General features: G+C 48.2%; 1 protein-coding gene across 2 annotated transcripts in view; it reads right to left on the bottom strand.

Annotated features, from left to right (window-relative positions):
* The window catches only part of lrguk (leucine-rich repeats and guanylate kinase domain containing), a 192,487-nt gene that overhangs the window by 150,385 nt on the left and 21,087 nt on the right, over positions 1 to 21,015 (bottom strand). The window contains exons 6-8 of one of the 2 annotated variants that reach the window (XM_072471117.1): positions 19,118 to 19,242; positions 15,755 to 15,898; positions 7,404 to 7,484 (exon numbers count right to left, since the gene is read on the bottom strand). In XM_072471117.1, coding sequence (XP_072327218.1) covers positions 7,404 to 7,484; positions 15,755 to 15,898; positions 19,118 to 19,242 — 350 coding nt within the window. The remainder of the gene's footprint in view (positions 1 to 7,403; positions 7,485 to 15,754; positions 15,899 to 19,117; positions 19,243 to 21,015) is intronic. The other variant, XM_072471118.1, reaches the window with a different exon arrangement.

Raw genomic sequence — 21,015 nt, 5'->3', positions numbered from 1 at the left:
GGCATGGCTCCACCCTCACCCCCACCACTTTGGACATTGCCTCGAAGAAGGCTGTACAGTACCCCGCAAGTCTGAGGCAAGACCAGAACATGTGGGCGTGGTTGGCCCATTCACATCTATCCTCCACCTCCGGGAAGAACCTACTCATACGAGTCCTTGTTAAGTGGGCTCTATGTACCACTTTTAGTTGCGTCACGCTGAGCCTTGCGCACGTGATGGTGGAGTTGACCTTATGCAGTACTTCGCTCCAGAGTCCCCACCCTATTTCAATCCCCAGGTCATCCTCCCATTTCTTTCTTGTTGCGTCCAGTACGGTGTCGGCCCTTTCTACCAGTCAGTCATACATGTCGATACAGTTCCCTTTATCTAGGATGCCTGTCGTGGCGGTTACGTCCTTGTCTCCTTTCGTAGGAAGTTTTTGAGTTGCAGGTACCTTAGCTCGTTCCCCCTGGCTAGCTGGAATTTCTCTGTCAGTTAGTCCATTGTTGCGACCCTTGTCGCAAGGGTCCTTGTATAGGTCCCTGACTGTCAGTGTGCCTCCGTCCTGTCCCCACTTTTTGAAGGTGGCGTCAGTCAGCGCTGGTGTGAACCTATGGTTATTGCAGATGGGAGCTTTGTCTGACATTTTGGTCAGGCCAAGTTGCTGCCATAGTTGGTTCCAGGACTGGAGGGTGGCTATCTCCACCGGGCTGCTGGAGTGTTTTTTGGGTGGGGATGGGAGTGCCGCCATGGCGAGGGCCCGGAGGGAGATCCCCTTGCAGGAGGCCTCTTCCGTGCACACCCACTCAGCTTCTGGCTCCTTGATCCATCCCCTTATTCGCTCGGCCGTCGCCACCCAGTGGTAGAATTGTAGGTTTGGGAGGGCTGCCCCCACACCGGATTTTGTTTTTTGCAGGACCTTCTTTGGGATCCTAGCATTCTCCCCCCCCCCCCCTCTCCATACAAACGCCACGATTAGTTTGTCTAGTGCTTTGAAAAAGGCCTTGGGGATGTAGATCGGGATGGATCTAAGTAAGAAGAGTTACCTGGGCAGCACGTTCATTTTGATCGCCTGGACTCGCCCCGCGAGGGAGAGTGGGAGTGTGTTCCATCTTTGCAGGTCCTTTTTTACTTCCTCTGTCAGACTGGTGAGGTTCCATTTGTGGATCCGTTTCCAGTCATGGGCTATTTGGATCCCCAGGTAGCAGAACGTGTGTCGGGCTTGTTTAAACAGCAGTCCCTTTAGTGCTGCCCCCCCCCCTCCTTGTGGGTGTACCGGGAAGATCTCGCTTTTGCTCATGTTGAGTCTGTAGCCCGAGAAGGCACCAAACTCTTTCAGGAGGGCGATGATTTCATCCAAGCTGTTTTGTGGGTCCGAAATGTAGAGGAGCAAGCCATCTGCATAGAGTGAGACTCTGTGCTCTCTGTTGCCCCTTTGGATCCCCCTCCAGCTTTTTGCTGCTCTGAGAGCAATTTCTAATGGTTCGATCGCTAGAGCGAACAGCAGAGGGGACAGTTGGCATCCTTGTCTGGTGCCCCTGTGCAGCTGGAAGTATCGGGAGTTGGTGTTGTTGGTCCGTACGCTCGCCATGGGAGTGTTGTATAGGCGTTTTACCTGTTGGAACCCTGTTCCAAGCCCGAACCGCTCCAGTACCTCTATGAGGTATTTCCATTCGACCTTGGCGGAGGCCTTTTCTGCATCTAGGGAGACGATCACCTCTGGTGTTCTCTCCCCGGAGGGGGTCATTATCACGTTTAGCAGGCGCCTGATGTTCGAGGTTAGCTGCCTATCTTTGACAAAACCCGTCTGGTCCCCTGCGACCACTTCTGGTACGCAGTCTTCTCGCCTTTTGGCTAGGATTTTGGCCAGTATTTTGGCATCTGCGTTCAGCAGTGAGATGGGTCTGTATGACCCACATTCCATTGGGTCTTTGTCTTTCTTAGGTATTAACGAGATTGAGGCCTTTGCTAGCGTAGGTGGCAGTGTGCCCCTCGCTAGCGAGTCTGTGAACATCTCCCGCAGGTGCGGGGCCAGTGCTGTCGCAAATGTTTTGTAGAAGTCCGCCGGGATCCTGTCTGGTCCCGGCGCCTTCCCCGCCTGCATGGAGCTAATGCTGTCCATGATCTCTCCCAGTGCTAGTGGTGCTTCCATGCCCCGTTTTCTGCCCTCCCCCAAGACTCGATGTCCAGTCCATCAAGGAACCGTTTCATCCCGGACTCCCCCATTGGGGGCTCTGAGGTGTACAGCCCTTGGTAGAAGGCCTTGAAGGTTTTGTTAATCTTTTCCGGTTCTGTTTCTAATGTGCCTCTGGTCTCCCTGATTTGTGCAATTTCTCTGGTGGCTGCCTGCTTTCTCAGCTGGTGTGCCAACAGGCGGCTGGCTTTGTTTCCGTGTTCATATAGGGTCCCATGTGCCTGGCGGAGTTGGTGCACTGCTTTCCTGGTGGAGTGCAGATCAAAGTTCTGCTTTGAGAACTCCTTCTCCCCTGGGTGGGTGAACCTCCAAGGATCCACCGCTCCCATCTGTTCCATAAAATGACCAAGTTCACTTGCCATCCTTGATGTTTTCCCCGTTTTGGAGCTCATGGTGTTTTTGATGAAGCTCATGTCGTCCCAGTTGGGTGCGTACACATTACCTAGTACTACCGGTGTCCCATCCAGGGTCCCGCTGACCATAACGTACCGTCTCCCTGGGTCAGTAACGCCCTAAACATTGTCTTCTTGCTGATCAGTATTGCCACCCCCCACCGGCCCTCGTCCCATAGCAGGAATGGTAGGTCTGCCCCACCCAGCCCTTTCTTACCCACAGTCGGTCCTGCTCTCTCAGGTGTCTCTCTTGGAGGAAGACTATGTCGGCTTTCATATTTCTTAGGTGGGTGAGGACTCTGGATCTTTTCACTGGGCCTTTGAGTCCCCTTACATTCCAGGTGACTATCCTTGTGGGGGGCTTCTGTCCCTCCGTTCCTGTAGGATTAACCATATTTACCTGGTGGACGCGCCCCTGCCCTCCGGGGTTTCCCTTTGTTAGGAAGCCGTCCAGGATAGTTGCTGTCACTGCTCTCTCCATGCGGTCGGGTCCCTGCGCTCCGGGATTTCTCTTTGTCCAGGGGGCACTCGACATGGCCGCCCACTGTGCGTCCGCCACGCGGGTAGTCCCGTGCACGCTGGAGTCTCCCTTCACCCAGAGACCGTACTGGGTGGATGCTTGCAGCGATTCCTTGTTCTGAGCCTTTGGTTGTGGCACTTTGTAGCTCTATTGTTATTCTCTTTCTAGCCTTGTTTGTCGCTCCTTTCCTGTGTGCCCCCCCCCCCAGTCCCTCCCTTTCCCCCGCTTTCCCGTATACCTCTCTTTTGTCCCTCTTTCCCCTACTCCTATTCCCGTCTGCTCTCCCGTCTCCGTTAAGTGGTGTCCCTCCCATCCCGCCTGGCGCTGTCCCCCCTGTTGGTGATGCGCTGCAGCCTTGCTTTGTTGCATGCCTCCGGCGCTAGCTGTTCTGCTAGTGCGGTGGCCACCCTCTCGGGGGTTACTGTCTCGCTTCTCCCTCGTCCGACCTCTACGATTTTCTGCCCGCTCTTCCCCCGTCCTACCCTGCACCCCTCTCGCTTGCTCCCCCTTCTCTGCTACTCTCGTTCCCTCGTGCTGGGGCCTGGTCTCCCACCTGAAGCGGTCCCTCGGATAGTGGTTTGCTTTTTGTTCAGGGTGCGCTTGCCGTGGCGGCGGGACGGGACGGGACGGGACGGGGGGGGTCCTGGCGTTGCCTCCCCCCTCCCCCCTCCCCCGTTGACGTGCTGTTGCCCCTTGCCAGGGGCCCATTATTTCTACCCTTGCTGTCGGCTTTCCAGTCCGTGTTCCTCGACAAACTTGTTTGCTTCGGCGGGGGCTGTGAAGAAGTACTCTCTTTCTTGGGATGTGACCCAGAGTTTCGCTGGGTACAGCATACCAAAACATACGTCGTTCTTGTGAAGAGCTGCTTTCGCTCTATTGAATTCGGCCCGTCTCCTGGCTAGGTCTGCCCCAATGTCCTCGTAGACTCTAATGAAGTGTCCTTCCCATTTGCAGGTTTGTTTTCCCTGATCTAGCGCAGGATTGTTTCCCTGTCTTGGTACCGGTGTAGTTTAGCTATAACTCCCCTTGGATGGTCCCCTGCCTTGGGCTTCTGGCACAGCGACCGGTGTGCTCTGTCCATTTCTGGTGGATTGGGAAAAGCTTTCCTCCCCACTAAGTTACCCAGCATCTCAGCCACGTATGCCGTGGGGTTTCTACCCTCGATCCCCTCTGGAAGGCCCACTATCCTTACATTCTGCCTTCTCGAGCAGTTTTTCTGATCGTCCACTCTGTCCTTCAAGCTCCTCTGCGTTGTGACCAGTCTCGCCACCTCCTTCACCAGGGCCATGATCCGGTCGCTCTTGTCAGTCGCGGCTTTTTCCAGCTCCTTAATGGTCGCCTCTTGGGCTTCCAGTTTCTCCTCTTGGGCTTCTAGTCTCTCCTCTGCTCTGCCCAGAGCGAGCTGCACCTCCGCCAGGGCCTTGGCCATTGCTGTCTGCATCGCGGCCTCCATGTCTGCCCTAGCCTCTGCCTTCTTTTCCTGCTGATGTTCCCTCAGCGCCTCGGCAAAGGCTGCCTTCCAGTTCCAGTTCCCCCCTGGCCCAAGGGGAAAAAGCTCCTGTCTGCCCAGTTCTTTTTGTTGCGGCGAAACTTCCGTTCCGCCGCTTGGTTTGCCGGTTAGCTCGTCTGAGTGGGCTCGCCCTTGGCCCCTTCTGCTTCTGGTGCCCTTTCTCCCTCTGCTACTTTCTGGCATTTTTTTTTTAACCCCCTCTTTTCCCTTTTCTTTTCTCCCCCTTTTCTTCTTTCCTTTAACACTTTTTTTTTCCCCTCTTAAACCCCTTTTCAAAAAACATTTTTAAAATCTTTTTGTTTTTTTAAAAGAGAATTATTTTTTTCCCTTTCTCTTTACAAGTTTCCTCTTCAAAATGTTTTTAGGGAAGTCCTTTTTTTCCCCTCTCACTCACCCACACGCCGGGTCAGGAGGGTTGTGAGAGAGAGGCTTCTGGCTGGGCCGAGTGTCCTCCTTTGTTCCGCCACCTGCCTCGATCCCTGTCGCTGGTTCGGTCCCCGCATTTTCTCCTGCCGTGCGGGCGGGGGCAGTCCGGCCAGTTTGCGTGTTTTGTTTTGTTTTTTTGTCTGTCCCCCGGGGACTGTCAGAGCTCCGTTGCCCGCGACCGCTCACCTACCCCCCCCGAAGACATATAATAATCCACTGGTAACTTCTTAACCACTCCGACAACTACTAGACCTGACAGTAAATCACACTCCAATTGTACTTTATACAATGGAACTAGGATATAATCTCCACTTATCCCATTCACTAACACCTAGGATTTCATCAAACTCTCCGGAGGGAAAACCAAATCCCTCTCCAGTAAGAGAGCATGCGTAGCACCTGTGTCCCTTAAAATATTTTTGGGTTTGGCTACATCATTTGATGAAAATGGGGTAATCTTCCTCTTAGAAAAAACCTTTTATATCTCCATTCTATCTCATTTGCTGCACCTGCTACCACAGCAGTGTTTACCTCAGGTCTCCTAGTTCTAGTTAGAGCTAGAGTTACCCTATAGTACTCTCCACTTTCGTTCCCATGGAATTTTCTTGCAACTTCCTACATGCTGAACGAACGTGTCCCACTTTATTGCAATGGTAACACCTAGGCTTTAAGAGTCTCACCTCTTAGTACCTTCCTTCCTGGTCTGAGAAGGATATCTTGGGAGTATTTCCAGCTATCCATTCCTTACTTTGGCTACCTACTTTCCTTTCACTTCCCCACTTCCTATCCTTTTGAAAATTATTGGATTGATGGACCAAAGATTGAAATTTCTGGATCAGCTCATAATTGTCAGGCATTCATGCGGCTTGTCTAGCAGTCATAATCCTTTTGTCTTCAACATGGGTTCTTATCACAGAAGGTAGTGAACTCTTAAATTCTTTATTATATACTGTATCACAAACATCGCTGTCCATCGTTCCAAAGATTCCCAGACGATGCCCCCAGATTATGCTACCAATCCTTTGGCTAGTGCAGTCAATTTCAACCCCACGTGACCAGGAGTCACAACGCAATTGAAATTTGATGTTATTTCAAAATACCCGAGGACCTTGGTTAAGCCCAATAAACTGCAGTCCCAAGGTTTGTAAATTTAACACAAATAACCTTTTGTTATTAAACACTAAAATGATTCAACTGACAAAAATGTAACTGACTACCTAATACCCCTTCCCCACCAACCCCTTTCCAACATGCCCCACTCTATATAGACACACACATACATACAGACAACATAGAGGGAAAGAGGGCAGCACGGTGGTGCAGTGGTTAGCACTGCTGCCTCACGGCGCTGAGGTCCCAGGTTCAATCCCGGATCTGGGTCACTGTCCGTGTGAAGTTTGCACATTCCCCCCGTGTTTGCATGGGTTTCGCCCCCACAACCCAAAGATGTGCAGGGCAGGTGGATTGGCCATGCTAAATTGCCCCTTATTTGGTAAAAATGAATTGGGTACTCTAAATTTATACAAAAAAAACAGAGGGAAAGGGTGTTGGAGAGTGAAGAAAGTGGTGATAAAGTAAAAAAGATAAAAGATCTCCAATTCACTATGTTGGTTTTCAGTTAAAGTCTTTCAGAAGTTCAAACTTTTGCTTTAATGCTTCTTTCTTCTAAGCTCGAGCGGTTTTTCAAGATAATTTCATTGGTTTTAGAACAATAACGCATCCTTTACTTCAGCTGCGTGTGTGTGTGTGAGAGAGAGAAAAAGAGAGAGAGAGACTTTCTTCGTTCAAGGTCTAATCACAGGCTCTCTCACAATCATCAGACAGGAACCAATCACTGACTGTTGTCAGCCAGAACACTGTCTCAGGCCAACTCACATGTTGTCAGCCAGCCAATCAAAACAACTTTGTCCAAAGATGGTTCTTAAGATTGCCTCAAAAGGAAAGTACAGAAATGGAACAAAGAGAAATGAAAAGAAACAATGTGTTTGAAACAAACATCCATGATACTGGACAGGCAGATTTTTGTTCAGTTCTTTTTTTTTGTTGCAGGATACAACTCTAACTGATAGAGCACCTTGGGTTCTATGTCTACTAATCAAACGGCATTGAAAGGGACAATATTGCAATGAATCAGATTTTTCTAAACATTTTTGGACTGCACAATTGAAATTTAGAATTTGATGCAATGATAATGCAAAGATAGCTGTCTCCAATCATATAAATATACATATAGATCAGAATTGTAGGCAGTGCGCTCCATCCACATGGCTGGTGAAGGAAGTTCACCAATTGAATATAGTCCCTCTCTTCCCAAATCCTACCCATGTCCCAGCATGCTCAACCCTTGCTCCAACCACCAATTTCCCTCTGCGACCCGAGTACCTGTATTGGGTTCCAGAGCAGATTCAGGACTCGTAGAAGTGGAAGGTTTTGCATGTGCTTTATTTCATTCAGCTCTCTGATCTAGAAAGAAGACAAAAATTAATAAAAGGATTTATTTTTAAACAACTCTTAGATCTTTATATCTGGATGTCTAAACAGATTATCGCTACGTCCATGTTGCCGGTCAACATATATCAGCAGCTTTAAGTGACAAAAGTCTTCTATTAATTGTGTTTGTTGCAATTTGACAGAAGGGAGGTTTCCTCTCTGTAAGCCATTAGGAAGCTAGTCGAAGGGGGAAGTAATTGGAGAGGACACCAAGGGCTGCATTTTGGCTGACGAGGTGGGTTTGTTTCTGGGTGCAAATGTGCCCCTAACAGGAAGCAGATAAAGTTTCCAATTTTTGATGGAGACGATGAGCTAATTGATGAAGTGTCAAGAGTAGCGGTTAATTAGTGGCATGAGGGCAGGGATGGAGGTGGGATGTCAGGGAATCATGCCGTGTTCTGGCCCAAATCATTTGTGCACCATTCAAGAAAAAAAATGAAAGCATCTGAATTTTCAAATTGGCCAGGCAGATGGAGAGGTGGAACCTGCCACGGGGAGGGAAGTATTAATGTTATTAACATTTCCTTTCTGCAGAATATACTTCTTTCAAAACATCCGCTTTTTTCAAATAGAACTCTTCCATGTTCTTGTCCCCGACAGGCTAGAACTGTTCAGCTTTACACAGCTCCCAAAGATCGAAAGTCCCTACAAAAATGTCAAGATCTTAGAAGGCAATGAATTAAGGAGCTGCTGAATTACCTATATGCACCCAATGATCGAAGAGGGTGACTTCACATTCCGCCCTTCTCTGCTCTTCCCCCAAACAGTCACCTCACTCCAACCCCCCACTTCCCCAATCCTCGTAAAGGTGTAAAGATTAGCATGGTAAGGAATGAAGGTGGGAAATCATCACAAATGTGAGCGATATTTTATCATTTGACGGCCTCCACTCTAACCCGAACCTAGAAACAAATATGCAGTCCCAAGAGTGGGTGGGATTCTCCATAGTCGCTATCCCCAGACGGGAATCATGGCAGCCCACTGAATCAGGTGCGAGGGCCAACACCGGAATCTTGTAAGGCGTCAAACCCGTTGACAGTCTCCTAGGCTGCTCCGCTGGCCCTGATCAGGGGTGGGATTCTCCGACCCTGAGGCTAAGTGTTGATGTCGTTGTAAACACCATCGCATTTCTTGACGGCATCAACATGGTCTCAGGAGCAGCGATTCTGACCCCTACAGGGGGGCCAGCACACATTGGAGCGACCCACGCCGCTCCAGCTGCCGACCCCGGCGACAGATGGGCGCCGCGGGTCTGCGCATGCGCAGTGGGACCGGCGCCAATGCACTTGTGCGCAGTGGCTTCCTTCTCCGCACGGAACAAAAGAGGCCCCCAGCCCGAGAGGTCGGCCCGCCGATCAACTTAGCATGGCCAATTCACCTAAACTGTACATCTTTGGACTGTGGGAGGAAACCGGAGCACCCAGAGGAAACCCACACAGACGTGCAGACTCCGCACAGACAGTGACCCAAGCCGGGAATCGAACCTGGGACCCTGGAGTTGTGAAGCAATGGTGCTAACCAGTGTGCTACCGTGCCAGCCAATCGCCTTTCCCGCTCTCATGGTACTTGACCATGTCAAGTTCAAAGATATATCAGAAGGTGAAAGCGTTCCATTTGATGTGTTGGAAATGTTTAAAGTACTTTTTTCATAGTGAATTTCATTCCCCGGATGTTCCTCCTGGTACTCTGCCCACCTCACCCTTGGCCCCATAGGTGCCCGGCCCCTTGGAGACCTGTGGCTCTAGCACCCGTCCCTGCTGCCAGGGGTACCATTGGTTGCCGCTATCCATGCTCAAACCCATCAGCACCACCCTGCGGGCATTGCCCTTGGGCAGGTAGCGTGCTGCCCCACCGGCAGGTGGCGGCCAGTTTGGGGGGGGGGGGGGAAAAGAGATTGGGCCAGCCATACAGCCGGTGTCACTCTGCACAACCAGGGACATGGAAGGCAGTCAGTGGGGTGCGCAGCAAGATGGCTGCCTTGCAGGCCGTGGCAAGGGTGGTCCGTGCCCGGATACCCTGGTCCCGTGTGGGTAGGGGGGGGGTGGTCACTTCAACCCCACAGCACGTCCCTTGGTCACCCCCCCCCCCGGCCGGGCCTGATGGGGGTGCCCCACCCCGCCAGCGGCAGGACTGGCAACTTCTGCGTGTCCTATCTCCTCTCTCTCACTCATCGGGCACGGTGCCTGTTCCCGATTTCTAAATCCACAAGTGAACCTCGCATTGATAACTTCCGCTGGTGGAGGCGGAGCATTGCGGAGGCCCCGGAGAATACCGGGTCAGTCTCACTAATGAGATTCAGAACGCATTGATCCTGCTGTCGAGGCGCTGACCCTGCTGTCGAGGCGCTGGAGTATGGCATTCTGATGTGCGCCCACTCCCGTTCGTCACGATTTTGGCCTACCACCGATTCATAGAATCATAGGATTTAGCGCAGAAGGAGGCTATTCAGCCCATCGAGTCTGCACCGGCCCTTGGAAAGAGCATCCTCTCCAAGTCCACACCTCCTGCCTATCCCCGTAACCCAGGAACCCCACCCAACATTTTTGGACACTAAGGGCAATTTAGCATGGCCAATCCACCTAACCTGCACATCTTTGGACTGTGGGGGGAAACCGGAGCACCCGGAGGAAACCCACATGGACAACGTGCAGACTCCGCACAGACAGTGACCCAAGCCGGGAATCGAACCTGGGACCCTGGAGCTGCGAAGCAACAGAGCTAACCACTGTGCTACTGTGCCACTCAATCGCCTTTCCTGATTTCAACGTTGGCTCTCGGAGAATCCCGCTCAGTATCTTCGGATTAGTCATCATTTGCTAATTTTATTCACAGGAAAGCAGCAACAGCAAGTGGAGGAAATTTAATTATCCCTCTACTGGTGAGGATGGTGCTCCAGAGGTTGAAGTTATGGAACAGTGATGGTGTAGAGCGGAAATAACTGGTACACTAATGTTGTGTTGTGGAAGAAGTTTTATTCAGCCTCTTCTTCATCATATACTAAACTTGGAAATATGAAATGTCAATTTTGAATGAGAAAAGAGTAAAAATGTTTCAATTAAGAGGATGAACATCCTTTATTTGTAGAGTGGAACATTCAGTCAAAGGAATTCCACCCACCACGTACCAAGCCGTTAACTCAGTCACAATATACCTATTTTTCAACACGTATGCATTCTGAAGGCAGCATAATGGTTAGCTGCACAGGAATGCACTAACTGAGAACTGTACAAAAGTTCTGTACAGAGAACTGTACACATCAGAATGCCATACTCCAGCGCCTCGACAGCAGGGTCAGCGCCTCGACAGCAGGATCAATGCGTTCTGCATCTCATTAGTGAGACTGACCCGGTATTCTCCGGGGCCTCCGCAATGCTCCGCCTCCACCAGCGGAAGTTATCAATGCGAGGTTCACTTGTGGATTCAGCACTGAGTGCTGAATTTGGTGATTTCTGAGTGCGATAGTGAGAGTTTGGTGACCGAGGGAGTTAGGTGAGGAGGGAGTAAGGTGCTCCTTTCATTTTGTTTCCGACATTTCCGCAAAGAGTGCGAAGAGAGCCAGGAGTTTACAGGAAGTGTAGCTGACTGGGAGCAGAGTCGGAGGGCGGAGATCTAGTTAGTCCACACAGCAGCTATATTCTGTAAGGTAAGAGGGGATGGAGGCTAGGCCAGTTACATGCTCCTCCTGTAGGATGTGGGTGGTGAGGGATACCACCGGTGTCCCCGCTGACTATACCTGCGGGAAGTGCACCCAACTTCAGCTACTCAAAGACCGTGTTAGGGAACTGGAGCTGAAGCTGGATGAACTTCGGATCATCCGGGAGGCAGAGGGGGTGATTGAGAAGAGTTACAGGGAGGTAACCACACCCAAGGTACAGGACAAGAATAGCTGGGTTACAGTCAGGGGGAAAAAAACAAACAGGCCGACAGTGCAGGGATCCCTCTTGGCCGTTCCCCTTCAAAACAAGTATACCGTTTTGGATGCTGTTGGGGGGGATGACCTACCGGGGGAAGGCCCTAGCGGCCAGGTCTCTGGCACTGAGTCTGGCTCTGGGGCTCAGAAGGGAAGGGGGGAGAATAGAAAAGCAATAGTTGTAGGAGATTCAATGGTTAGGGGAATAGATAGGAGATTCTGTGGTCGCGAGCGAGACTCCCGGAAGGTATGTTGCCTCCCGGGTGCCAGGGCCAGGGATGTCTCGGATCGTGTCTTCAGGATCCTTAAGGGGGAGGGGGAGCAGCCAGAAGTCATGGTGCACATTGGTACCAACGACATAGGTAGGAAAAGGGGTGTGGAGGTAATAAACAAGTTTAGGGAGTTAGGCTGGAAGTTGAAAGCCAGGACAGACAGAGTTGTCATCTCTGGTTTGTTGCCGGTGCCACGTGATAGCGAGGCTAGGAATAGAGAGAGAGTGCAGTTGAACACGTGGCTGCAGGAATGGTGTAGGAGGGAGGGCTTCAGGTATTTGGATAATTGGAGCGCATTCTGGGGAAGGTGGGACCTGTACAAGCAGGACGGGTTGCACCTGAACCAGAGGGGCACCAATATCCTGGGAGGGAGGTTTGCTAGTACTCTTCGGGAGGGTTTAAACTAATTTGGCAGGGGAATGGGAACCGGATTTGTAGTCCAGCAACTAAGGTAGCCGATATTCAGGACGCCAAAGCTTGTAATGAGGCAGTGGGGAAGGGAACACTGACAAAGGAGAGTATTTGCAGGCACGGAGATGGGTTGAAGTGTGTATACTTCAACGCAAGAAGCATCAGGAATAAGGTGGGTGAACTTAAGGCATGGATCGGTACTTGGGACTACGATGTGGTGGCCATCACGGAAACTTGGATAGAAGAGGGGCAGAAATGGTTGTTGGAGGTCCCTGGTTATAGATGTTTCAATAAGATTAGGGAGGGTGGTAAAAGAGGTGGGGGGGTGGCATTATTAATTAGAGATAGTATAACAGCTGCAGAAAGGCAGTTTGAGGAGTATCACCCTATTGAGGTAGTATGGGTTGAAGTCAGAAATAGGAAAGGAGCAGTCACCTTGTTAGGAGTTTTCTATAGGCCCCCCAATAGTAGCAGAGATGTGGAGGAACAGATTGGGAAACAGATTTTGGAAAGGTGCAGAAGTCATAGGGTAGTAGTCCTGGGCGACTTTAACTTCCCAAATATTGAGTGGAAACTCTTTAGATCAAATAGTTTTGATGGGGTGGTGTTTGTGCAGTGTGTCCAGGAAGCTTTTCTAACACAGTATGTAGATTGTCCAACCAGAGGAGGGGCAATATTGGATTTAGTACTGGGTAATGAACCAGGGCAAGTGATAGATTTGTTAGTGGGGGAGCATTTTGGAGATAGTGACCACAATTCTGTGACTTTCACTTTAGTAATGGAGAGGGATAGGTACGTGCAACAGGGCAAGGTTTACAATTGGGGGAAGGGTAAATACGATGTTGTCAGACAAGAATTGAAGTGCATAAGTTGGGAACATAGGCTGGCAGGGAAGGACACAAGTGAAATGTGGAACTTGTTCAAGGAACAGGTGCTACGTGTCCTTGATATGTATGTCCCTGTCAGGCAGGGAAGAGATGGTCGAGTGAGGGAACCATGGTTGACAAGAGAGGTTGAATGTCTTGTTAAGAGGAAAAAGGTGACTTATGTAAGGCTGAGGAAACAAGGTTCAGACAGGGCATTGGAGGGATACAAGATAGCCAGGAGGGAACTGAAGAAAGGGATTAGGAGAGCTAAGAGAGGGCATGAGCAATCTTTGGCGGGTAGGATCAAGGAAAACCCCAAGGCCTTTTACACATATGTGAGAAATATGAGAATGACTAGAGCGAGGGTAGGTCCGATCAAGGACGGTAGCGGGAGATTGTGTATTGAGTCTGAAGAGATAGGAGAGGTCTTGAATGAGTACTTTTCTTCTGTATTTACAAATGAGAGGGGCGATATTGTTGGAGAGGACAGTGTGAAACAGATTGGTAAGCTCGAGGAAATACTTGTTAGGAAGGAAGATGTGTTGGGCATTTTGAAAAACTTGAGGATAGACAAGTCCCCCGGGCCTGACGGGATATATCCAAGGATTCTATGGGAAGCAAGAGATGAAATTGCAGAGCCGTTGGCAATTATCTTTTCGTCCTCACTGTCAACAGGGGTGGTACCAGGGGATTGGAGAGTGGCGAATGTCGTGCCCCTGTTCAAAAAAGGAACTAGGGATAACCCTGGGAATTACAGGCCAGTTAGTCTTACTTCGGTGGTAGGCAAAGTAATGGAAAGGGTACTGAAGGATAGGATTTCTGAGCATCTGGAAAGACACTGCTTGATTAGGGATAGTCAGCACGGATTTGTGAGGGGTAGGTCTTGCCTTACAAATCTTATTGAATTCTTTGAGGAGGTGACCAAGCATGTGGATGAAGGTAAAGCAGTGGATGAAGTGTACATGGATTTTAGTAAGGCATTTGATAAAGTTCCCCATGGTAGGCTTCTGCACAAAGTAAGGAGGCATGGGATAGTGGGAAATTTGGCCAGTTGGATAACGAACTGGCTAACCGATCGAAGTCAGAGAGTGGTGGTGGATGGCAAATATTCAGCCTGGATCCCAGTTACCAGTGGTGTACCGCAGGGATCAGTTCTGGGTCCTCTGCTGTTTGTGATTTTCATTAATGACTTGGATGAGGGAGTTGAAGGGTGGGTCAGTAAATTTGCAGACGATACGAAGATTGGTGGAGTTGTGGATAGTAAGGAGGGCTGTTGTCGGCTGCAAAGAGACATAGATAGGATGCAGAGCTGGGCTGAGAAGTGGCAGATGGAGTTTAACCCTGAAAAGTGTGAGGTTGTCCATTTTGGAAGGACAAATATGAATGCGGAATACAGGGTTAACGGTAGAGTTCTTGGCATTGTGGAGGAGCAGAGAGACCTTGGGGTCTATGTTCATACATCTTTGAAAGTTGCCACTCAAGTGGATAGAGCTGTGAAGAAGGCCTATGGTGTGCTCGCGTTCATTAACAGAGGGATTGAATTTAAGAGCCATGAGGTAATGATGCAGCTGTACAGAACCTTGGTGAGGCCACATTTGGAGTACTGTGTACAGTTCTGGTCGCCTCATTTTAGGAAGGATGTGGAAGCTCTGGAAAAGGTGCAAAGAAGATTTACCAGGATGTTGCCTGGAATGGAGAGTAGGTCTTACGAGGAAAGGTTGAGGGTGCTAGGCCTTTTCTCATTAGAGCGGAGAAGGATGAGGGGCGACTTGATAGAGGTTTATAAGATGATCAGGGGAATAGATAGAGTAGACAGTCAGAGACTTTTTCCCCAGGTGGAACATACCATTACAAGGGGACATAAATTTAAGGTGAAAGGTGGAAGATATAGGAGGGATATCAGAGGTAGGTTCTTTACCCAGAGAGTAGTGGGGGCATGGAATGCACTGCCTGTGGAAGTAGTTGAGTCGGAAACATTAGGGACCTTCAAGCAGCTGTTGGATAGGTACATGGATTACGGGAAAATGATATAGTGTAGATTTATTTGTTCTTAAGGGCAGCACGGTAGCATTGTGGATAGCACAATTGCTTCACAGATCCATGGTCCCAGGTTCGATTCCAGCTTGGTTCATTGTCTGTGCGGAGTCTGCACGTCCTCCCAGTGTCTGCGTGGGTTTCCTCCGGGTGCTCCGGTTTCCTCCCACAGTCCAAAGATGTGCGGGTTAGGTGAATTGGCCAATGATAAATTGCCCTTAATGTCCAAATTGCCCTTGGTGGTGGGTGGAGGTGTTGAGTTTGGGTAGGGTGCTCTTTCCAAGAGCTGGTGCAGACTCAAGGGGCCGAATGGCCTCCTTCTGCACTGTAAATTCAATGATAATCTATGATTAATCTAGGACAAAGGTTCGGCACAACATCGTGGGCCGAAGGGCCTGTTCTGTGCTGTGTTTTCTATGTTCTATGTACGCAATTACAATACAATGAATAAATCAGGTTGGATTGGAATTCTGCAAACCTTGCATTCCACTCCCTTTTTTTTATATTGTTGCAGGGATGTGGGGGTCACTGGCAAGGTCAGCATTTTCTATCCATGCCTAAGTGCCCTTGAAATGAGTGGCTTTCAAGGTCACTTCAGAAGGCTGTTATCATCTGGAGTCACACTCAAGCCAGACAAGTTAAGAACAGCAGATTTCTTCCCGTAAAGACATGAATGAACCAGATGGGCATTTCCAACAATCGATGATAGCTGTCATAGTCACTCTTACAGAGGCCAGCTTCGGTTTTTACCTGATTTTTCTCCAGATTGATGGTTTCCAGCAGGTCATGGTTCTCCATCCCATTCAAACTTTCTATTCTATTGTCTGACAAATCAAGCTTGTGCAGGCGTCCCATTTGTGCCAGTCCCGTCACATTTGTGATCTTGTTACCTCGCTGTGAATCAACATAGGAAAGAAAAATATTTGGCATCTTGAGATAATTTGTTCTTGATTTTCTATTCCCCATGGCACTGTCAGATGCCATGTTTTTATACAAATAGTTTTGCATCTTTTCAGAGACTCAGTTGCATAGTTACATTCAGCATTTTAAGAAAAATAATAGCAATGCTGAGGAAAGAAAAAGACAAGGAACTGTTATCTCAATTTCTTTTTGAATCAGGTACACGGCTATTTATGTTAAAATGGTAAGATATTAAATGGAGCAAAAGAGTAGTAAGACCTGCAGCACGGGGACATACAATGAAAAAGAAGCGCAATGTTGAATTTTCTAAGACCTTAACGGCTGGATTTCCCGACCACTCTGCCGCATGTTTTGTGGCGGTGGAGACGGCCTGCTAGAGGGATCTACCGGTCCCACCATTGTCAACGGGACTTCCCGTTGACAGTACCCCTCGCCAGGAAACCTGTGCACCAGCATGGGACCGGAATTTCTCACCAGCGTGAACAGCCAGTAAATCCCGCCCTAAATGTCTGACGTTTATCACTTTCAGGTGTTCATAGTAGGAAGGTTTGGGATATTACCAGAAATGACAGGAGCTGGGCGAAGTCAGGAATAAAAACAGAAAATGCAAGGAAAACTCAACAAGTCTGGCAACATTTGTGGAGAGATTCCTCTCTCTCACAAATGCTGCCAGACCTGTTGAGTGTTTTAATTTCAGACTTCCAGCTTCTGCAGTATTTAGCTTTTGAGAAGTCAGGGCTTTTTGTTTTCAAAGGGATGACTCATGAGACATCCTCAAGGGTCTGAAGGGCTACAAACTAATGTAAAGATTAAAAGTAAAGTAAAAAAGATTGCAATGAGGAAACTAAAATTTAAGATAAGCACAAGAAGAATTAAATAAACAAAAACATAAAATACTGGACAACCTCAGCAGGTCTTACAGCAACTGTGGAGAGAGAAAGGAGCTAAAGTTTAGAGTATGGATGAATTAAATAAACTCTTTTCAGTTGGAATGTGAAACTGGGCCACAGTTGAGGCTGAGTCCAGAAGTAATTTCCATTGAATTAGATGGCTGTTTGAAAGTAGGAATATTGAAAATGAATGGAATCAGGTTCTTCATGTGGAGAAAAACATCAGCATGGAATTGATGAGCCAAATGGCCTATTTTTCAGTATTGAAACAATCGATGATTCTGCGAATAATAAGAAATGTCAGTCAGTGGACAAGTCTCTGGGGGAGCCCCCTAAAAATGATTGGGGGTGGAGGATGGGGCACCTCCATCAGAAGCCTTCTAAGTTTGGGCTTAAGGTCCGGTAGCCGCTGGATCTCCTCCCCACCTCTGGCCTCTATCCCGACACACCAGTGCCAAACTATCCACCCCCAGGTCTTCCCTATCCTCCCTGCCCAGAGATCCTGAAAACCCACCTTACCGTGCTCTTCCAGGACCTGCACTTCGTACACCAGAAATTTACACTTCTGGTCACTGCATCTTCTGTTGCCACAGAGACTAGCGAGCTGTTGGCCAATCAGTTCAGTTTCCGAATGCAGAACTTGTCCTGAGTGAGGCATGAAAGTCCTGACTGCAGCCAATTAACTTGACTGCAGCCAATTAACGCTTATTCAAGCACCAAGTGACTGCAGAGCAGGCAGTGTGCTGGGGAAGTGTCCTCTCTGAATCTTAGGATGGCAGGACAGGAAACCCTGCCATCCTAAAAATCTTGACCAATATCAATCTTTAACACTAGCCAGGATAAGGAGGACACATACTTCGCACAAATTCAGGAAGAGTACTTAGCTGTCACAAAATCAAGCTCAACCATCCAGACTCCTTTGAGTCCTCCTTATTTAAAGAATATTTACACCTTCCTTCATTGCAGTGAACATATGGCATTATGCAGCAGCTTTCTGGAGGCTGTTTAACGTGATGGCATTTCCAATTAAAAGCTTAATAAATACTTGAATACAGCATTTGAAATTTGCCAAAGGGCTTTGTGGGCCTAGACAACCTTTAATTGACACCCGAGTTCCCAATAAATATTACTAATCAGCGAACTATCTAAAAGTCATTCTTGCAATTGTATCGTTGTACTCGATTCTTCTGCAAAAACATTTTTAAAAAGATGCATATTTTTCGAGGAATTAATAATTAAAGATTGAGGAAAATATATTATTTTCTCACTACATTTCTCACATACATGGTACTTTGCAGCCCACATTTATGGATGGAATGTAATGGCCCCACAGGGAGCAGACTAAGAAGCGGGGAGGGAAATTAATGGAGCAGGAAGGCAGAGAGTCACACCTTCCTGACTCCTCCAGTTCATTCTGGGTGGGGATGGTCAAGTTCGGCCTTCCCGCTTCTAAGCCAATTGAGGCCCTTCAGTGGCTAAAATAAAAGTGTAGCTAATTGTTACTATAACATGGGAAGCATCTAGGCGCCAAATACCACAACACAGCATCACCTCCAACTTATACTACAAATTGGTACTGTAGATCCCATCCAGGTTAAACAATATGGGAAGCTGGTTCCAAAAAAAAAGGAATGAATGGGCGGTACAGTAGCACAGTGGTTAGCACTGTTGCTTCACAGTTCCAGGATCCCAGGTTCGATTCCCAGCTTGGGTCACTGTCAGTGCGGAGTCTGCATGTTCCCCCCGATTCTGCATGGGTTTCCTCCGGGTGCTCTGGTTTCCTCCCACAGTCCAAAGATGTGCAGGTCAGGCGGACTGGCCATGCTAAATTGCCCTTAGTGTCCAAAAAGGTTAGATGGGGTTATTGGGTTACGGGGATAGGGTGAAGGTGTGGGCTTAAGTCGGGTGCTCTTTCCAAAGGCTGGTGCAGAACTCGATGGGCCAAAGGGCCTCCTTCTGCACTGTAAATTTTATGATTGGGCATGGTGAAAATAGTGATCATTGAAGCAGAAAGTATAAATTGGTTCACAATTAGATGTGTTTCTTAAAATTAAAGGAATTAAGGGATATGGTGAGGATGAAGATGGTAGATGTACGGACTTGTCAAGCCCAAGAAATTTGTAGTTTTATTAATAACACTTATTGCCTTCAGAGTGTATCCTGTGGATTCTCCCAGCCATTATTTGGAATATCAGAAATGTCAGGAACAATGGGCAATGCTTAAAGATTGCTCCTCATATTTCTAGACAAGAAACAAAAGAGAAAGAGACAAGCAACAAGGCTTATTAAAGTTACGACTTACTAGGCAAAGAAGCTTAATCGGCAAGTTGTGCAAACCTCGAACTACGCAAAGCCTATTTTCTGCAAGACTGAGGTAGCGGAGACTTATGCAGTTCATCAAGCCTTCAATTGCCTGGATTTGATTGTCTGTGAACCAGCAATTACTCATAAAGAAGAATACACCAGAAATATTGAACAAGTCAAATCCCATGTAAATTCTGCTAGTCCAATTAATTTTATTTCATTACTTAAGCTGCAAATCAGGCTTCGGAATTCTAGCATTCAACTGCTGTAATTGGGATTTCTTTCCACGGTGAAAAAGGAAAATTCCCTCCATTTATGCCCTTCCTTCATTAAGGCAAAGTCTTCTGCTCTTTCTGGTGATGAGCTTGGAGGCAGGAAAGACATTTAATTAGGGGGGATGGTGGTGTATCTTAACCCTGCCACCTTTCAACCTGCATCAGAATTGTTATGGGTGGGAAGACCCACGGTCAATCTTTGTGCCTCACTGCTAATTGAGGCCGTTAAGTGGTTGGTGGTTGTGTTTCAGTGGGCCTTCCCGAAAAGAGGCAGCAAGGGTCTCTTGCTGGCTCCCCAGCCAGCAGGCAAGACTCCCAATCCCTCATCATAATCCACTGAATCTGGCGGACAAACTACTTTTATGTTTGCTGTAGATATCATCTTTTGGTATATAGCCACGTGTTCCAGTAATACAGCAACATTTGCCTTTTCCCCGAACCAAACCTGACAACTCAGGAATGTTCTGTTGAAAGGTCATCAATCTGAAAGGTTAACTGTCTTGATGTTCAAAGATGCTGGCTGATCTACGGAATGTTTCCAGCATTTTTCTGTTTTCATTTTCCTCGGCAATAATATTGGCCAATTGTCTTGTATCTTCTCATTCAAGCATCTCAGTTCCTATAATCATTCCTGCCTGATCAGGGCCTCAGTAGGTTTGAAGATTAACGAGTGCATGAGTCACCTCAGCCATCCTCAGTTCTATTTAAGAAAGGGACTATTGGAAGCGCAAGCACTGGGAGAGAGCATGTTGTGAGTGAGAGACAGCCAGAATGTGTGGGTATCGGGAATTTGGAGCAGAGGGGAAAGCGGTGCGATTTGCTATTTTTTTCCTTGGCTTTCTAACTTTTAAATCTTCAGAGAGTGGTCTTGCCCTGCTACAGCAGTACAGGCTACAAGGGAGAGAGCAGATTGATAAGTAATGGGTAAGGTCGGGTAAGTATTTACTACTTTTATCACTTAGTTTGTAATTAATAATCTTTATTGTCACAAGTAGGCTTACTTTAACATTGCAATGAAGTTACTGTGAAAAGTCCCTAGTTGCAACACTCCGGCGCCTGTTTGGGGTACACGTAGGGAGGTCTATATTTTGTGGTCTATAGTTTGTAAGGGCTACATTCTGTTGTAACAAAACCAGGAAAGAAGGGCCCTGGAGTAATTGATATTATTTGATATTAAGCATCTTCCAAATAGCCATGGCAGGAGAATTCAAAGCTGGAAGCCAGGAACACTCCAGTGCCTGGGGCCAGCACGTGTTCAGGAAGTGTCTCCAGCTGCAGCTCCTGGAAACCTAGGAACATCTGAGAGGCAGAGAGCATTGTGTCCAGGACGTATAGAGTGGTGGTTGCACTGCAAGCTCAGACTCCACAAGCAGGAAGGGAATGGGTGATCACCAGGCAGAGCAAGACGACGAGGCAGGAATCTCCTATGTCCATTCCCCAGCAAAATAGACGCACCATTTTGGATATGTTGATGGGAATTACCTCTCAGGGGAAAGCAGCAACAGCCAAATTTGTTACATCATGGTTGGCTCTGCTGCACAAGGCAGGAGTAAACACTGTGGATGCAATAGTCATATGGGGATTTAATTGTAAGGGAATAGATAAGCGTTTCTCGCAAACG

The sequence above is a fragment of the Scyliorhinus torazame genome, chromosome 13 (assembly GCF_047496885.1).
Source record: "Scyliorhinus torazame isolate Kashiwa2021f chromosome 13, sScyTor2.1, whole genome shotgun sequence".
Classification (NCBI taxonomy): domain Eukaryota; kingdom Metazoa; phylum Chordata; class Chondrichthyes; order Carcharhiniformes; family Scyliorhinidae; genus Scyliorhinus; species Scyliorhinus torazame.
Note: the sequence above shows the minus strand (reverse complement) of the source record. Positions and strands in the feature narration are given on the sequence as shown.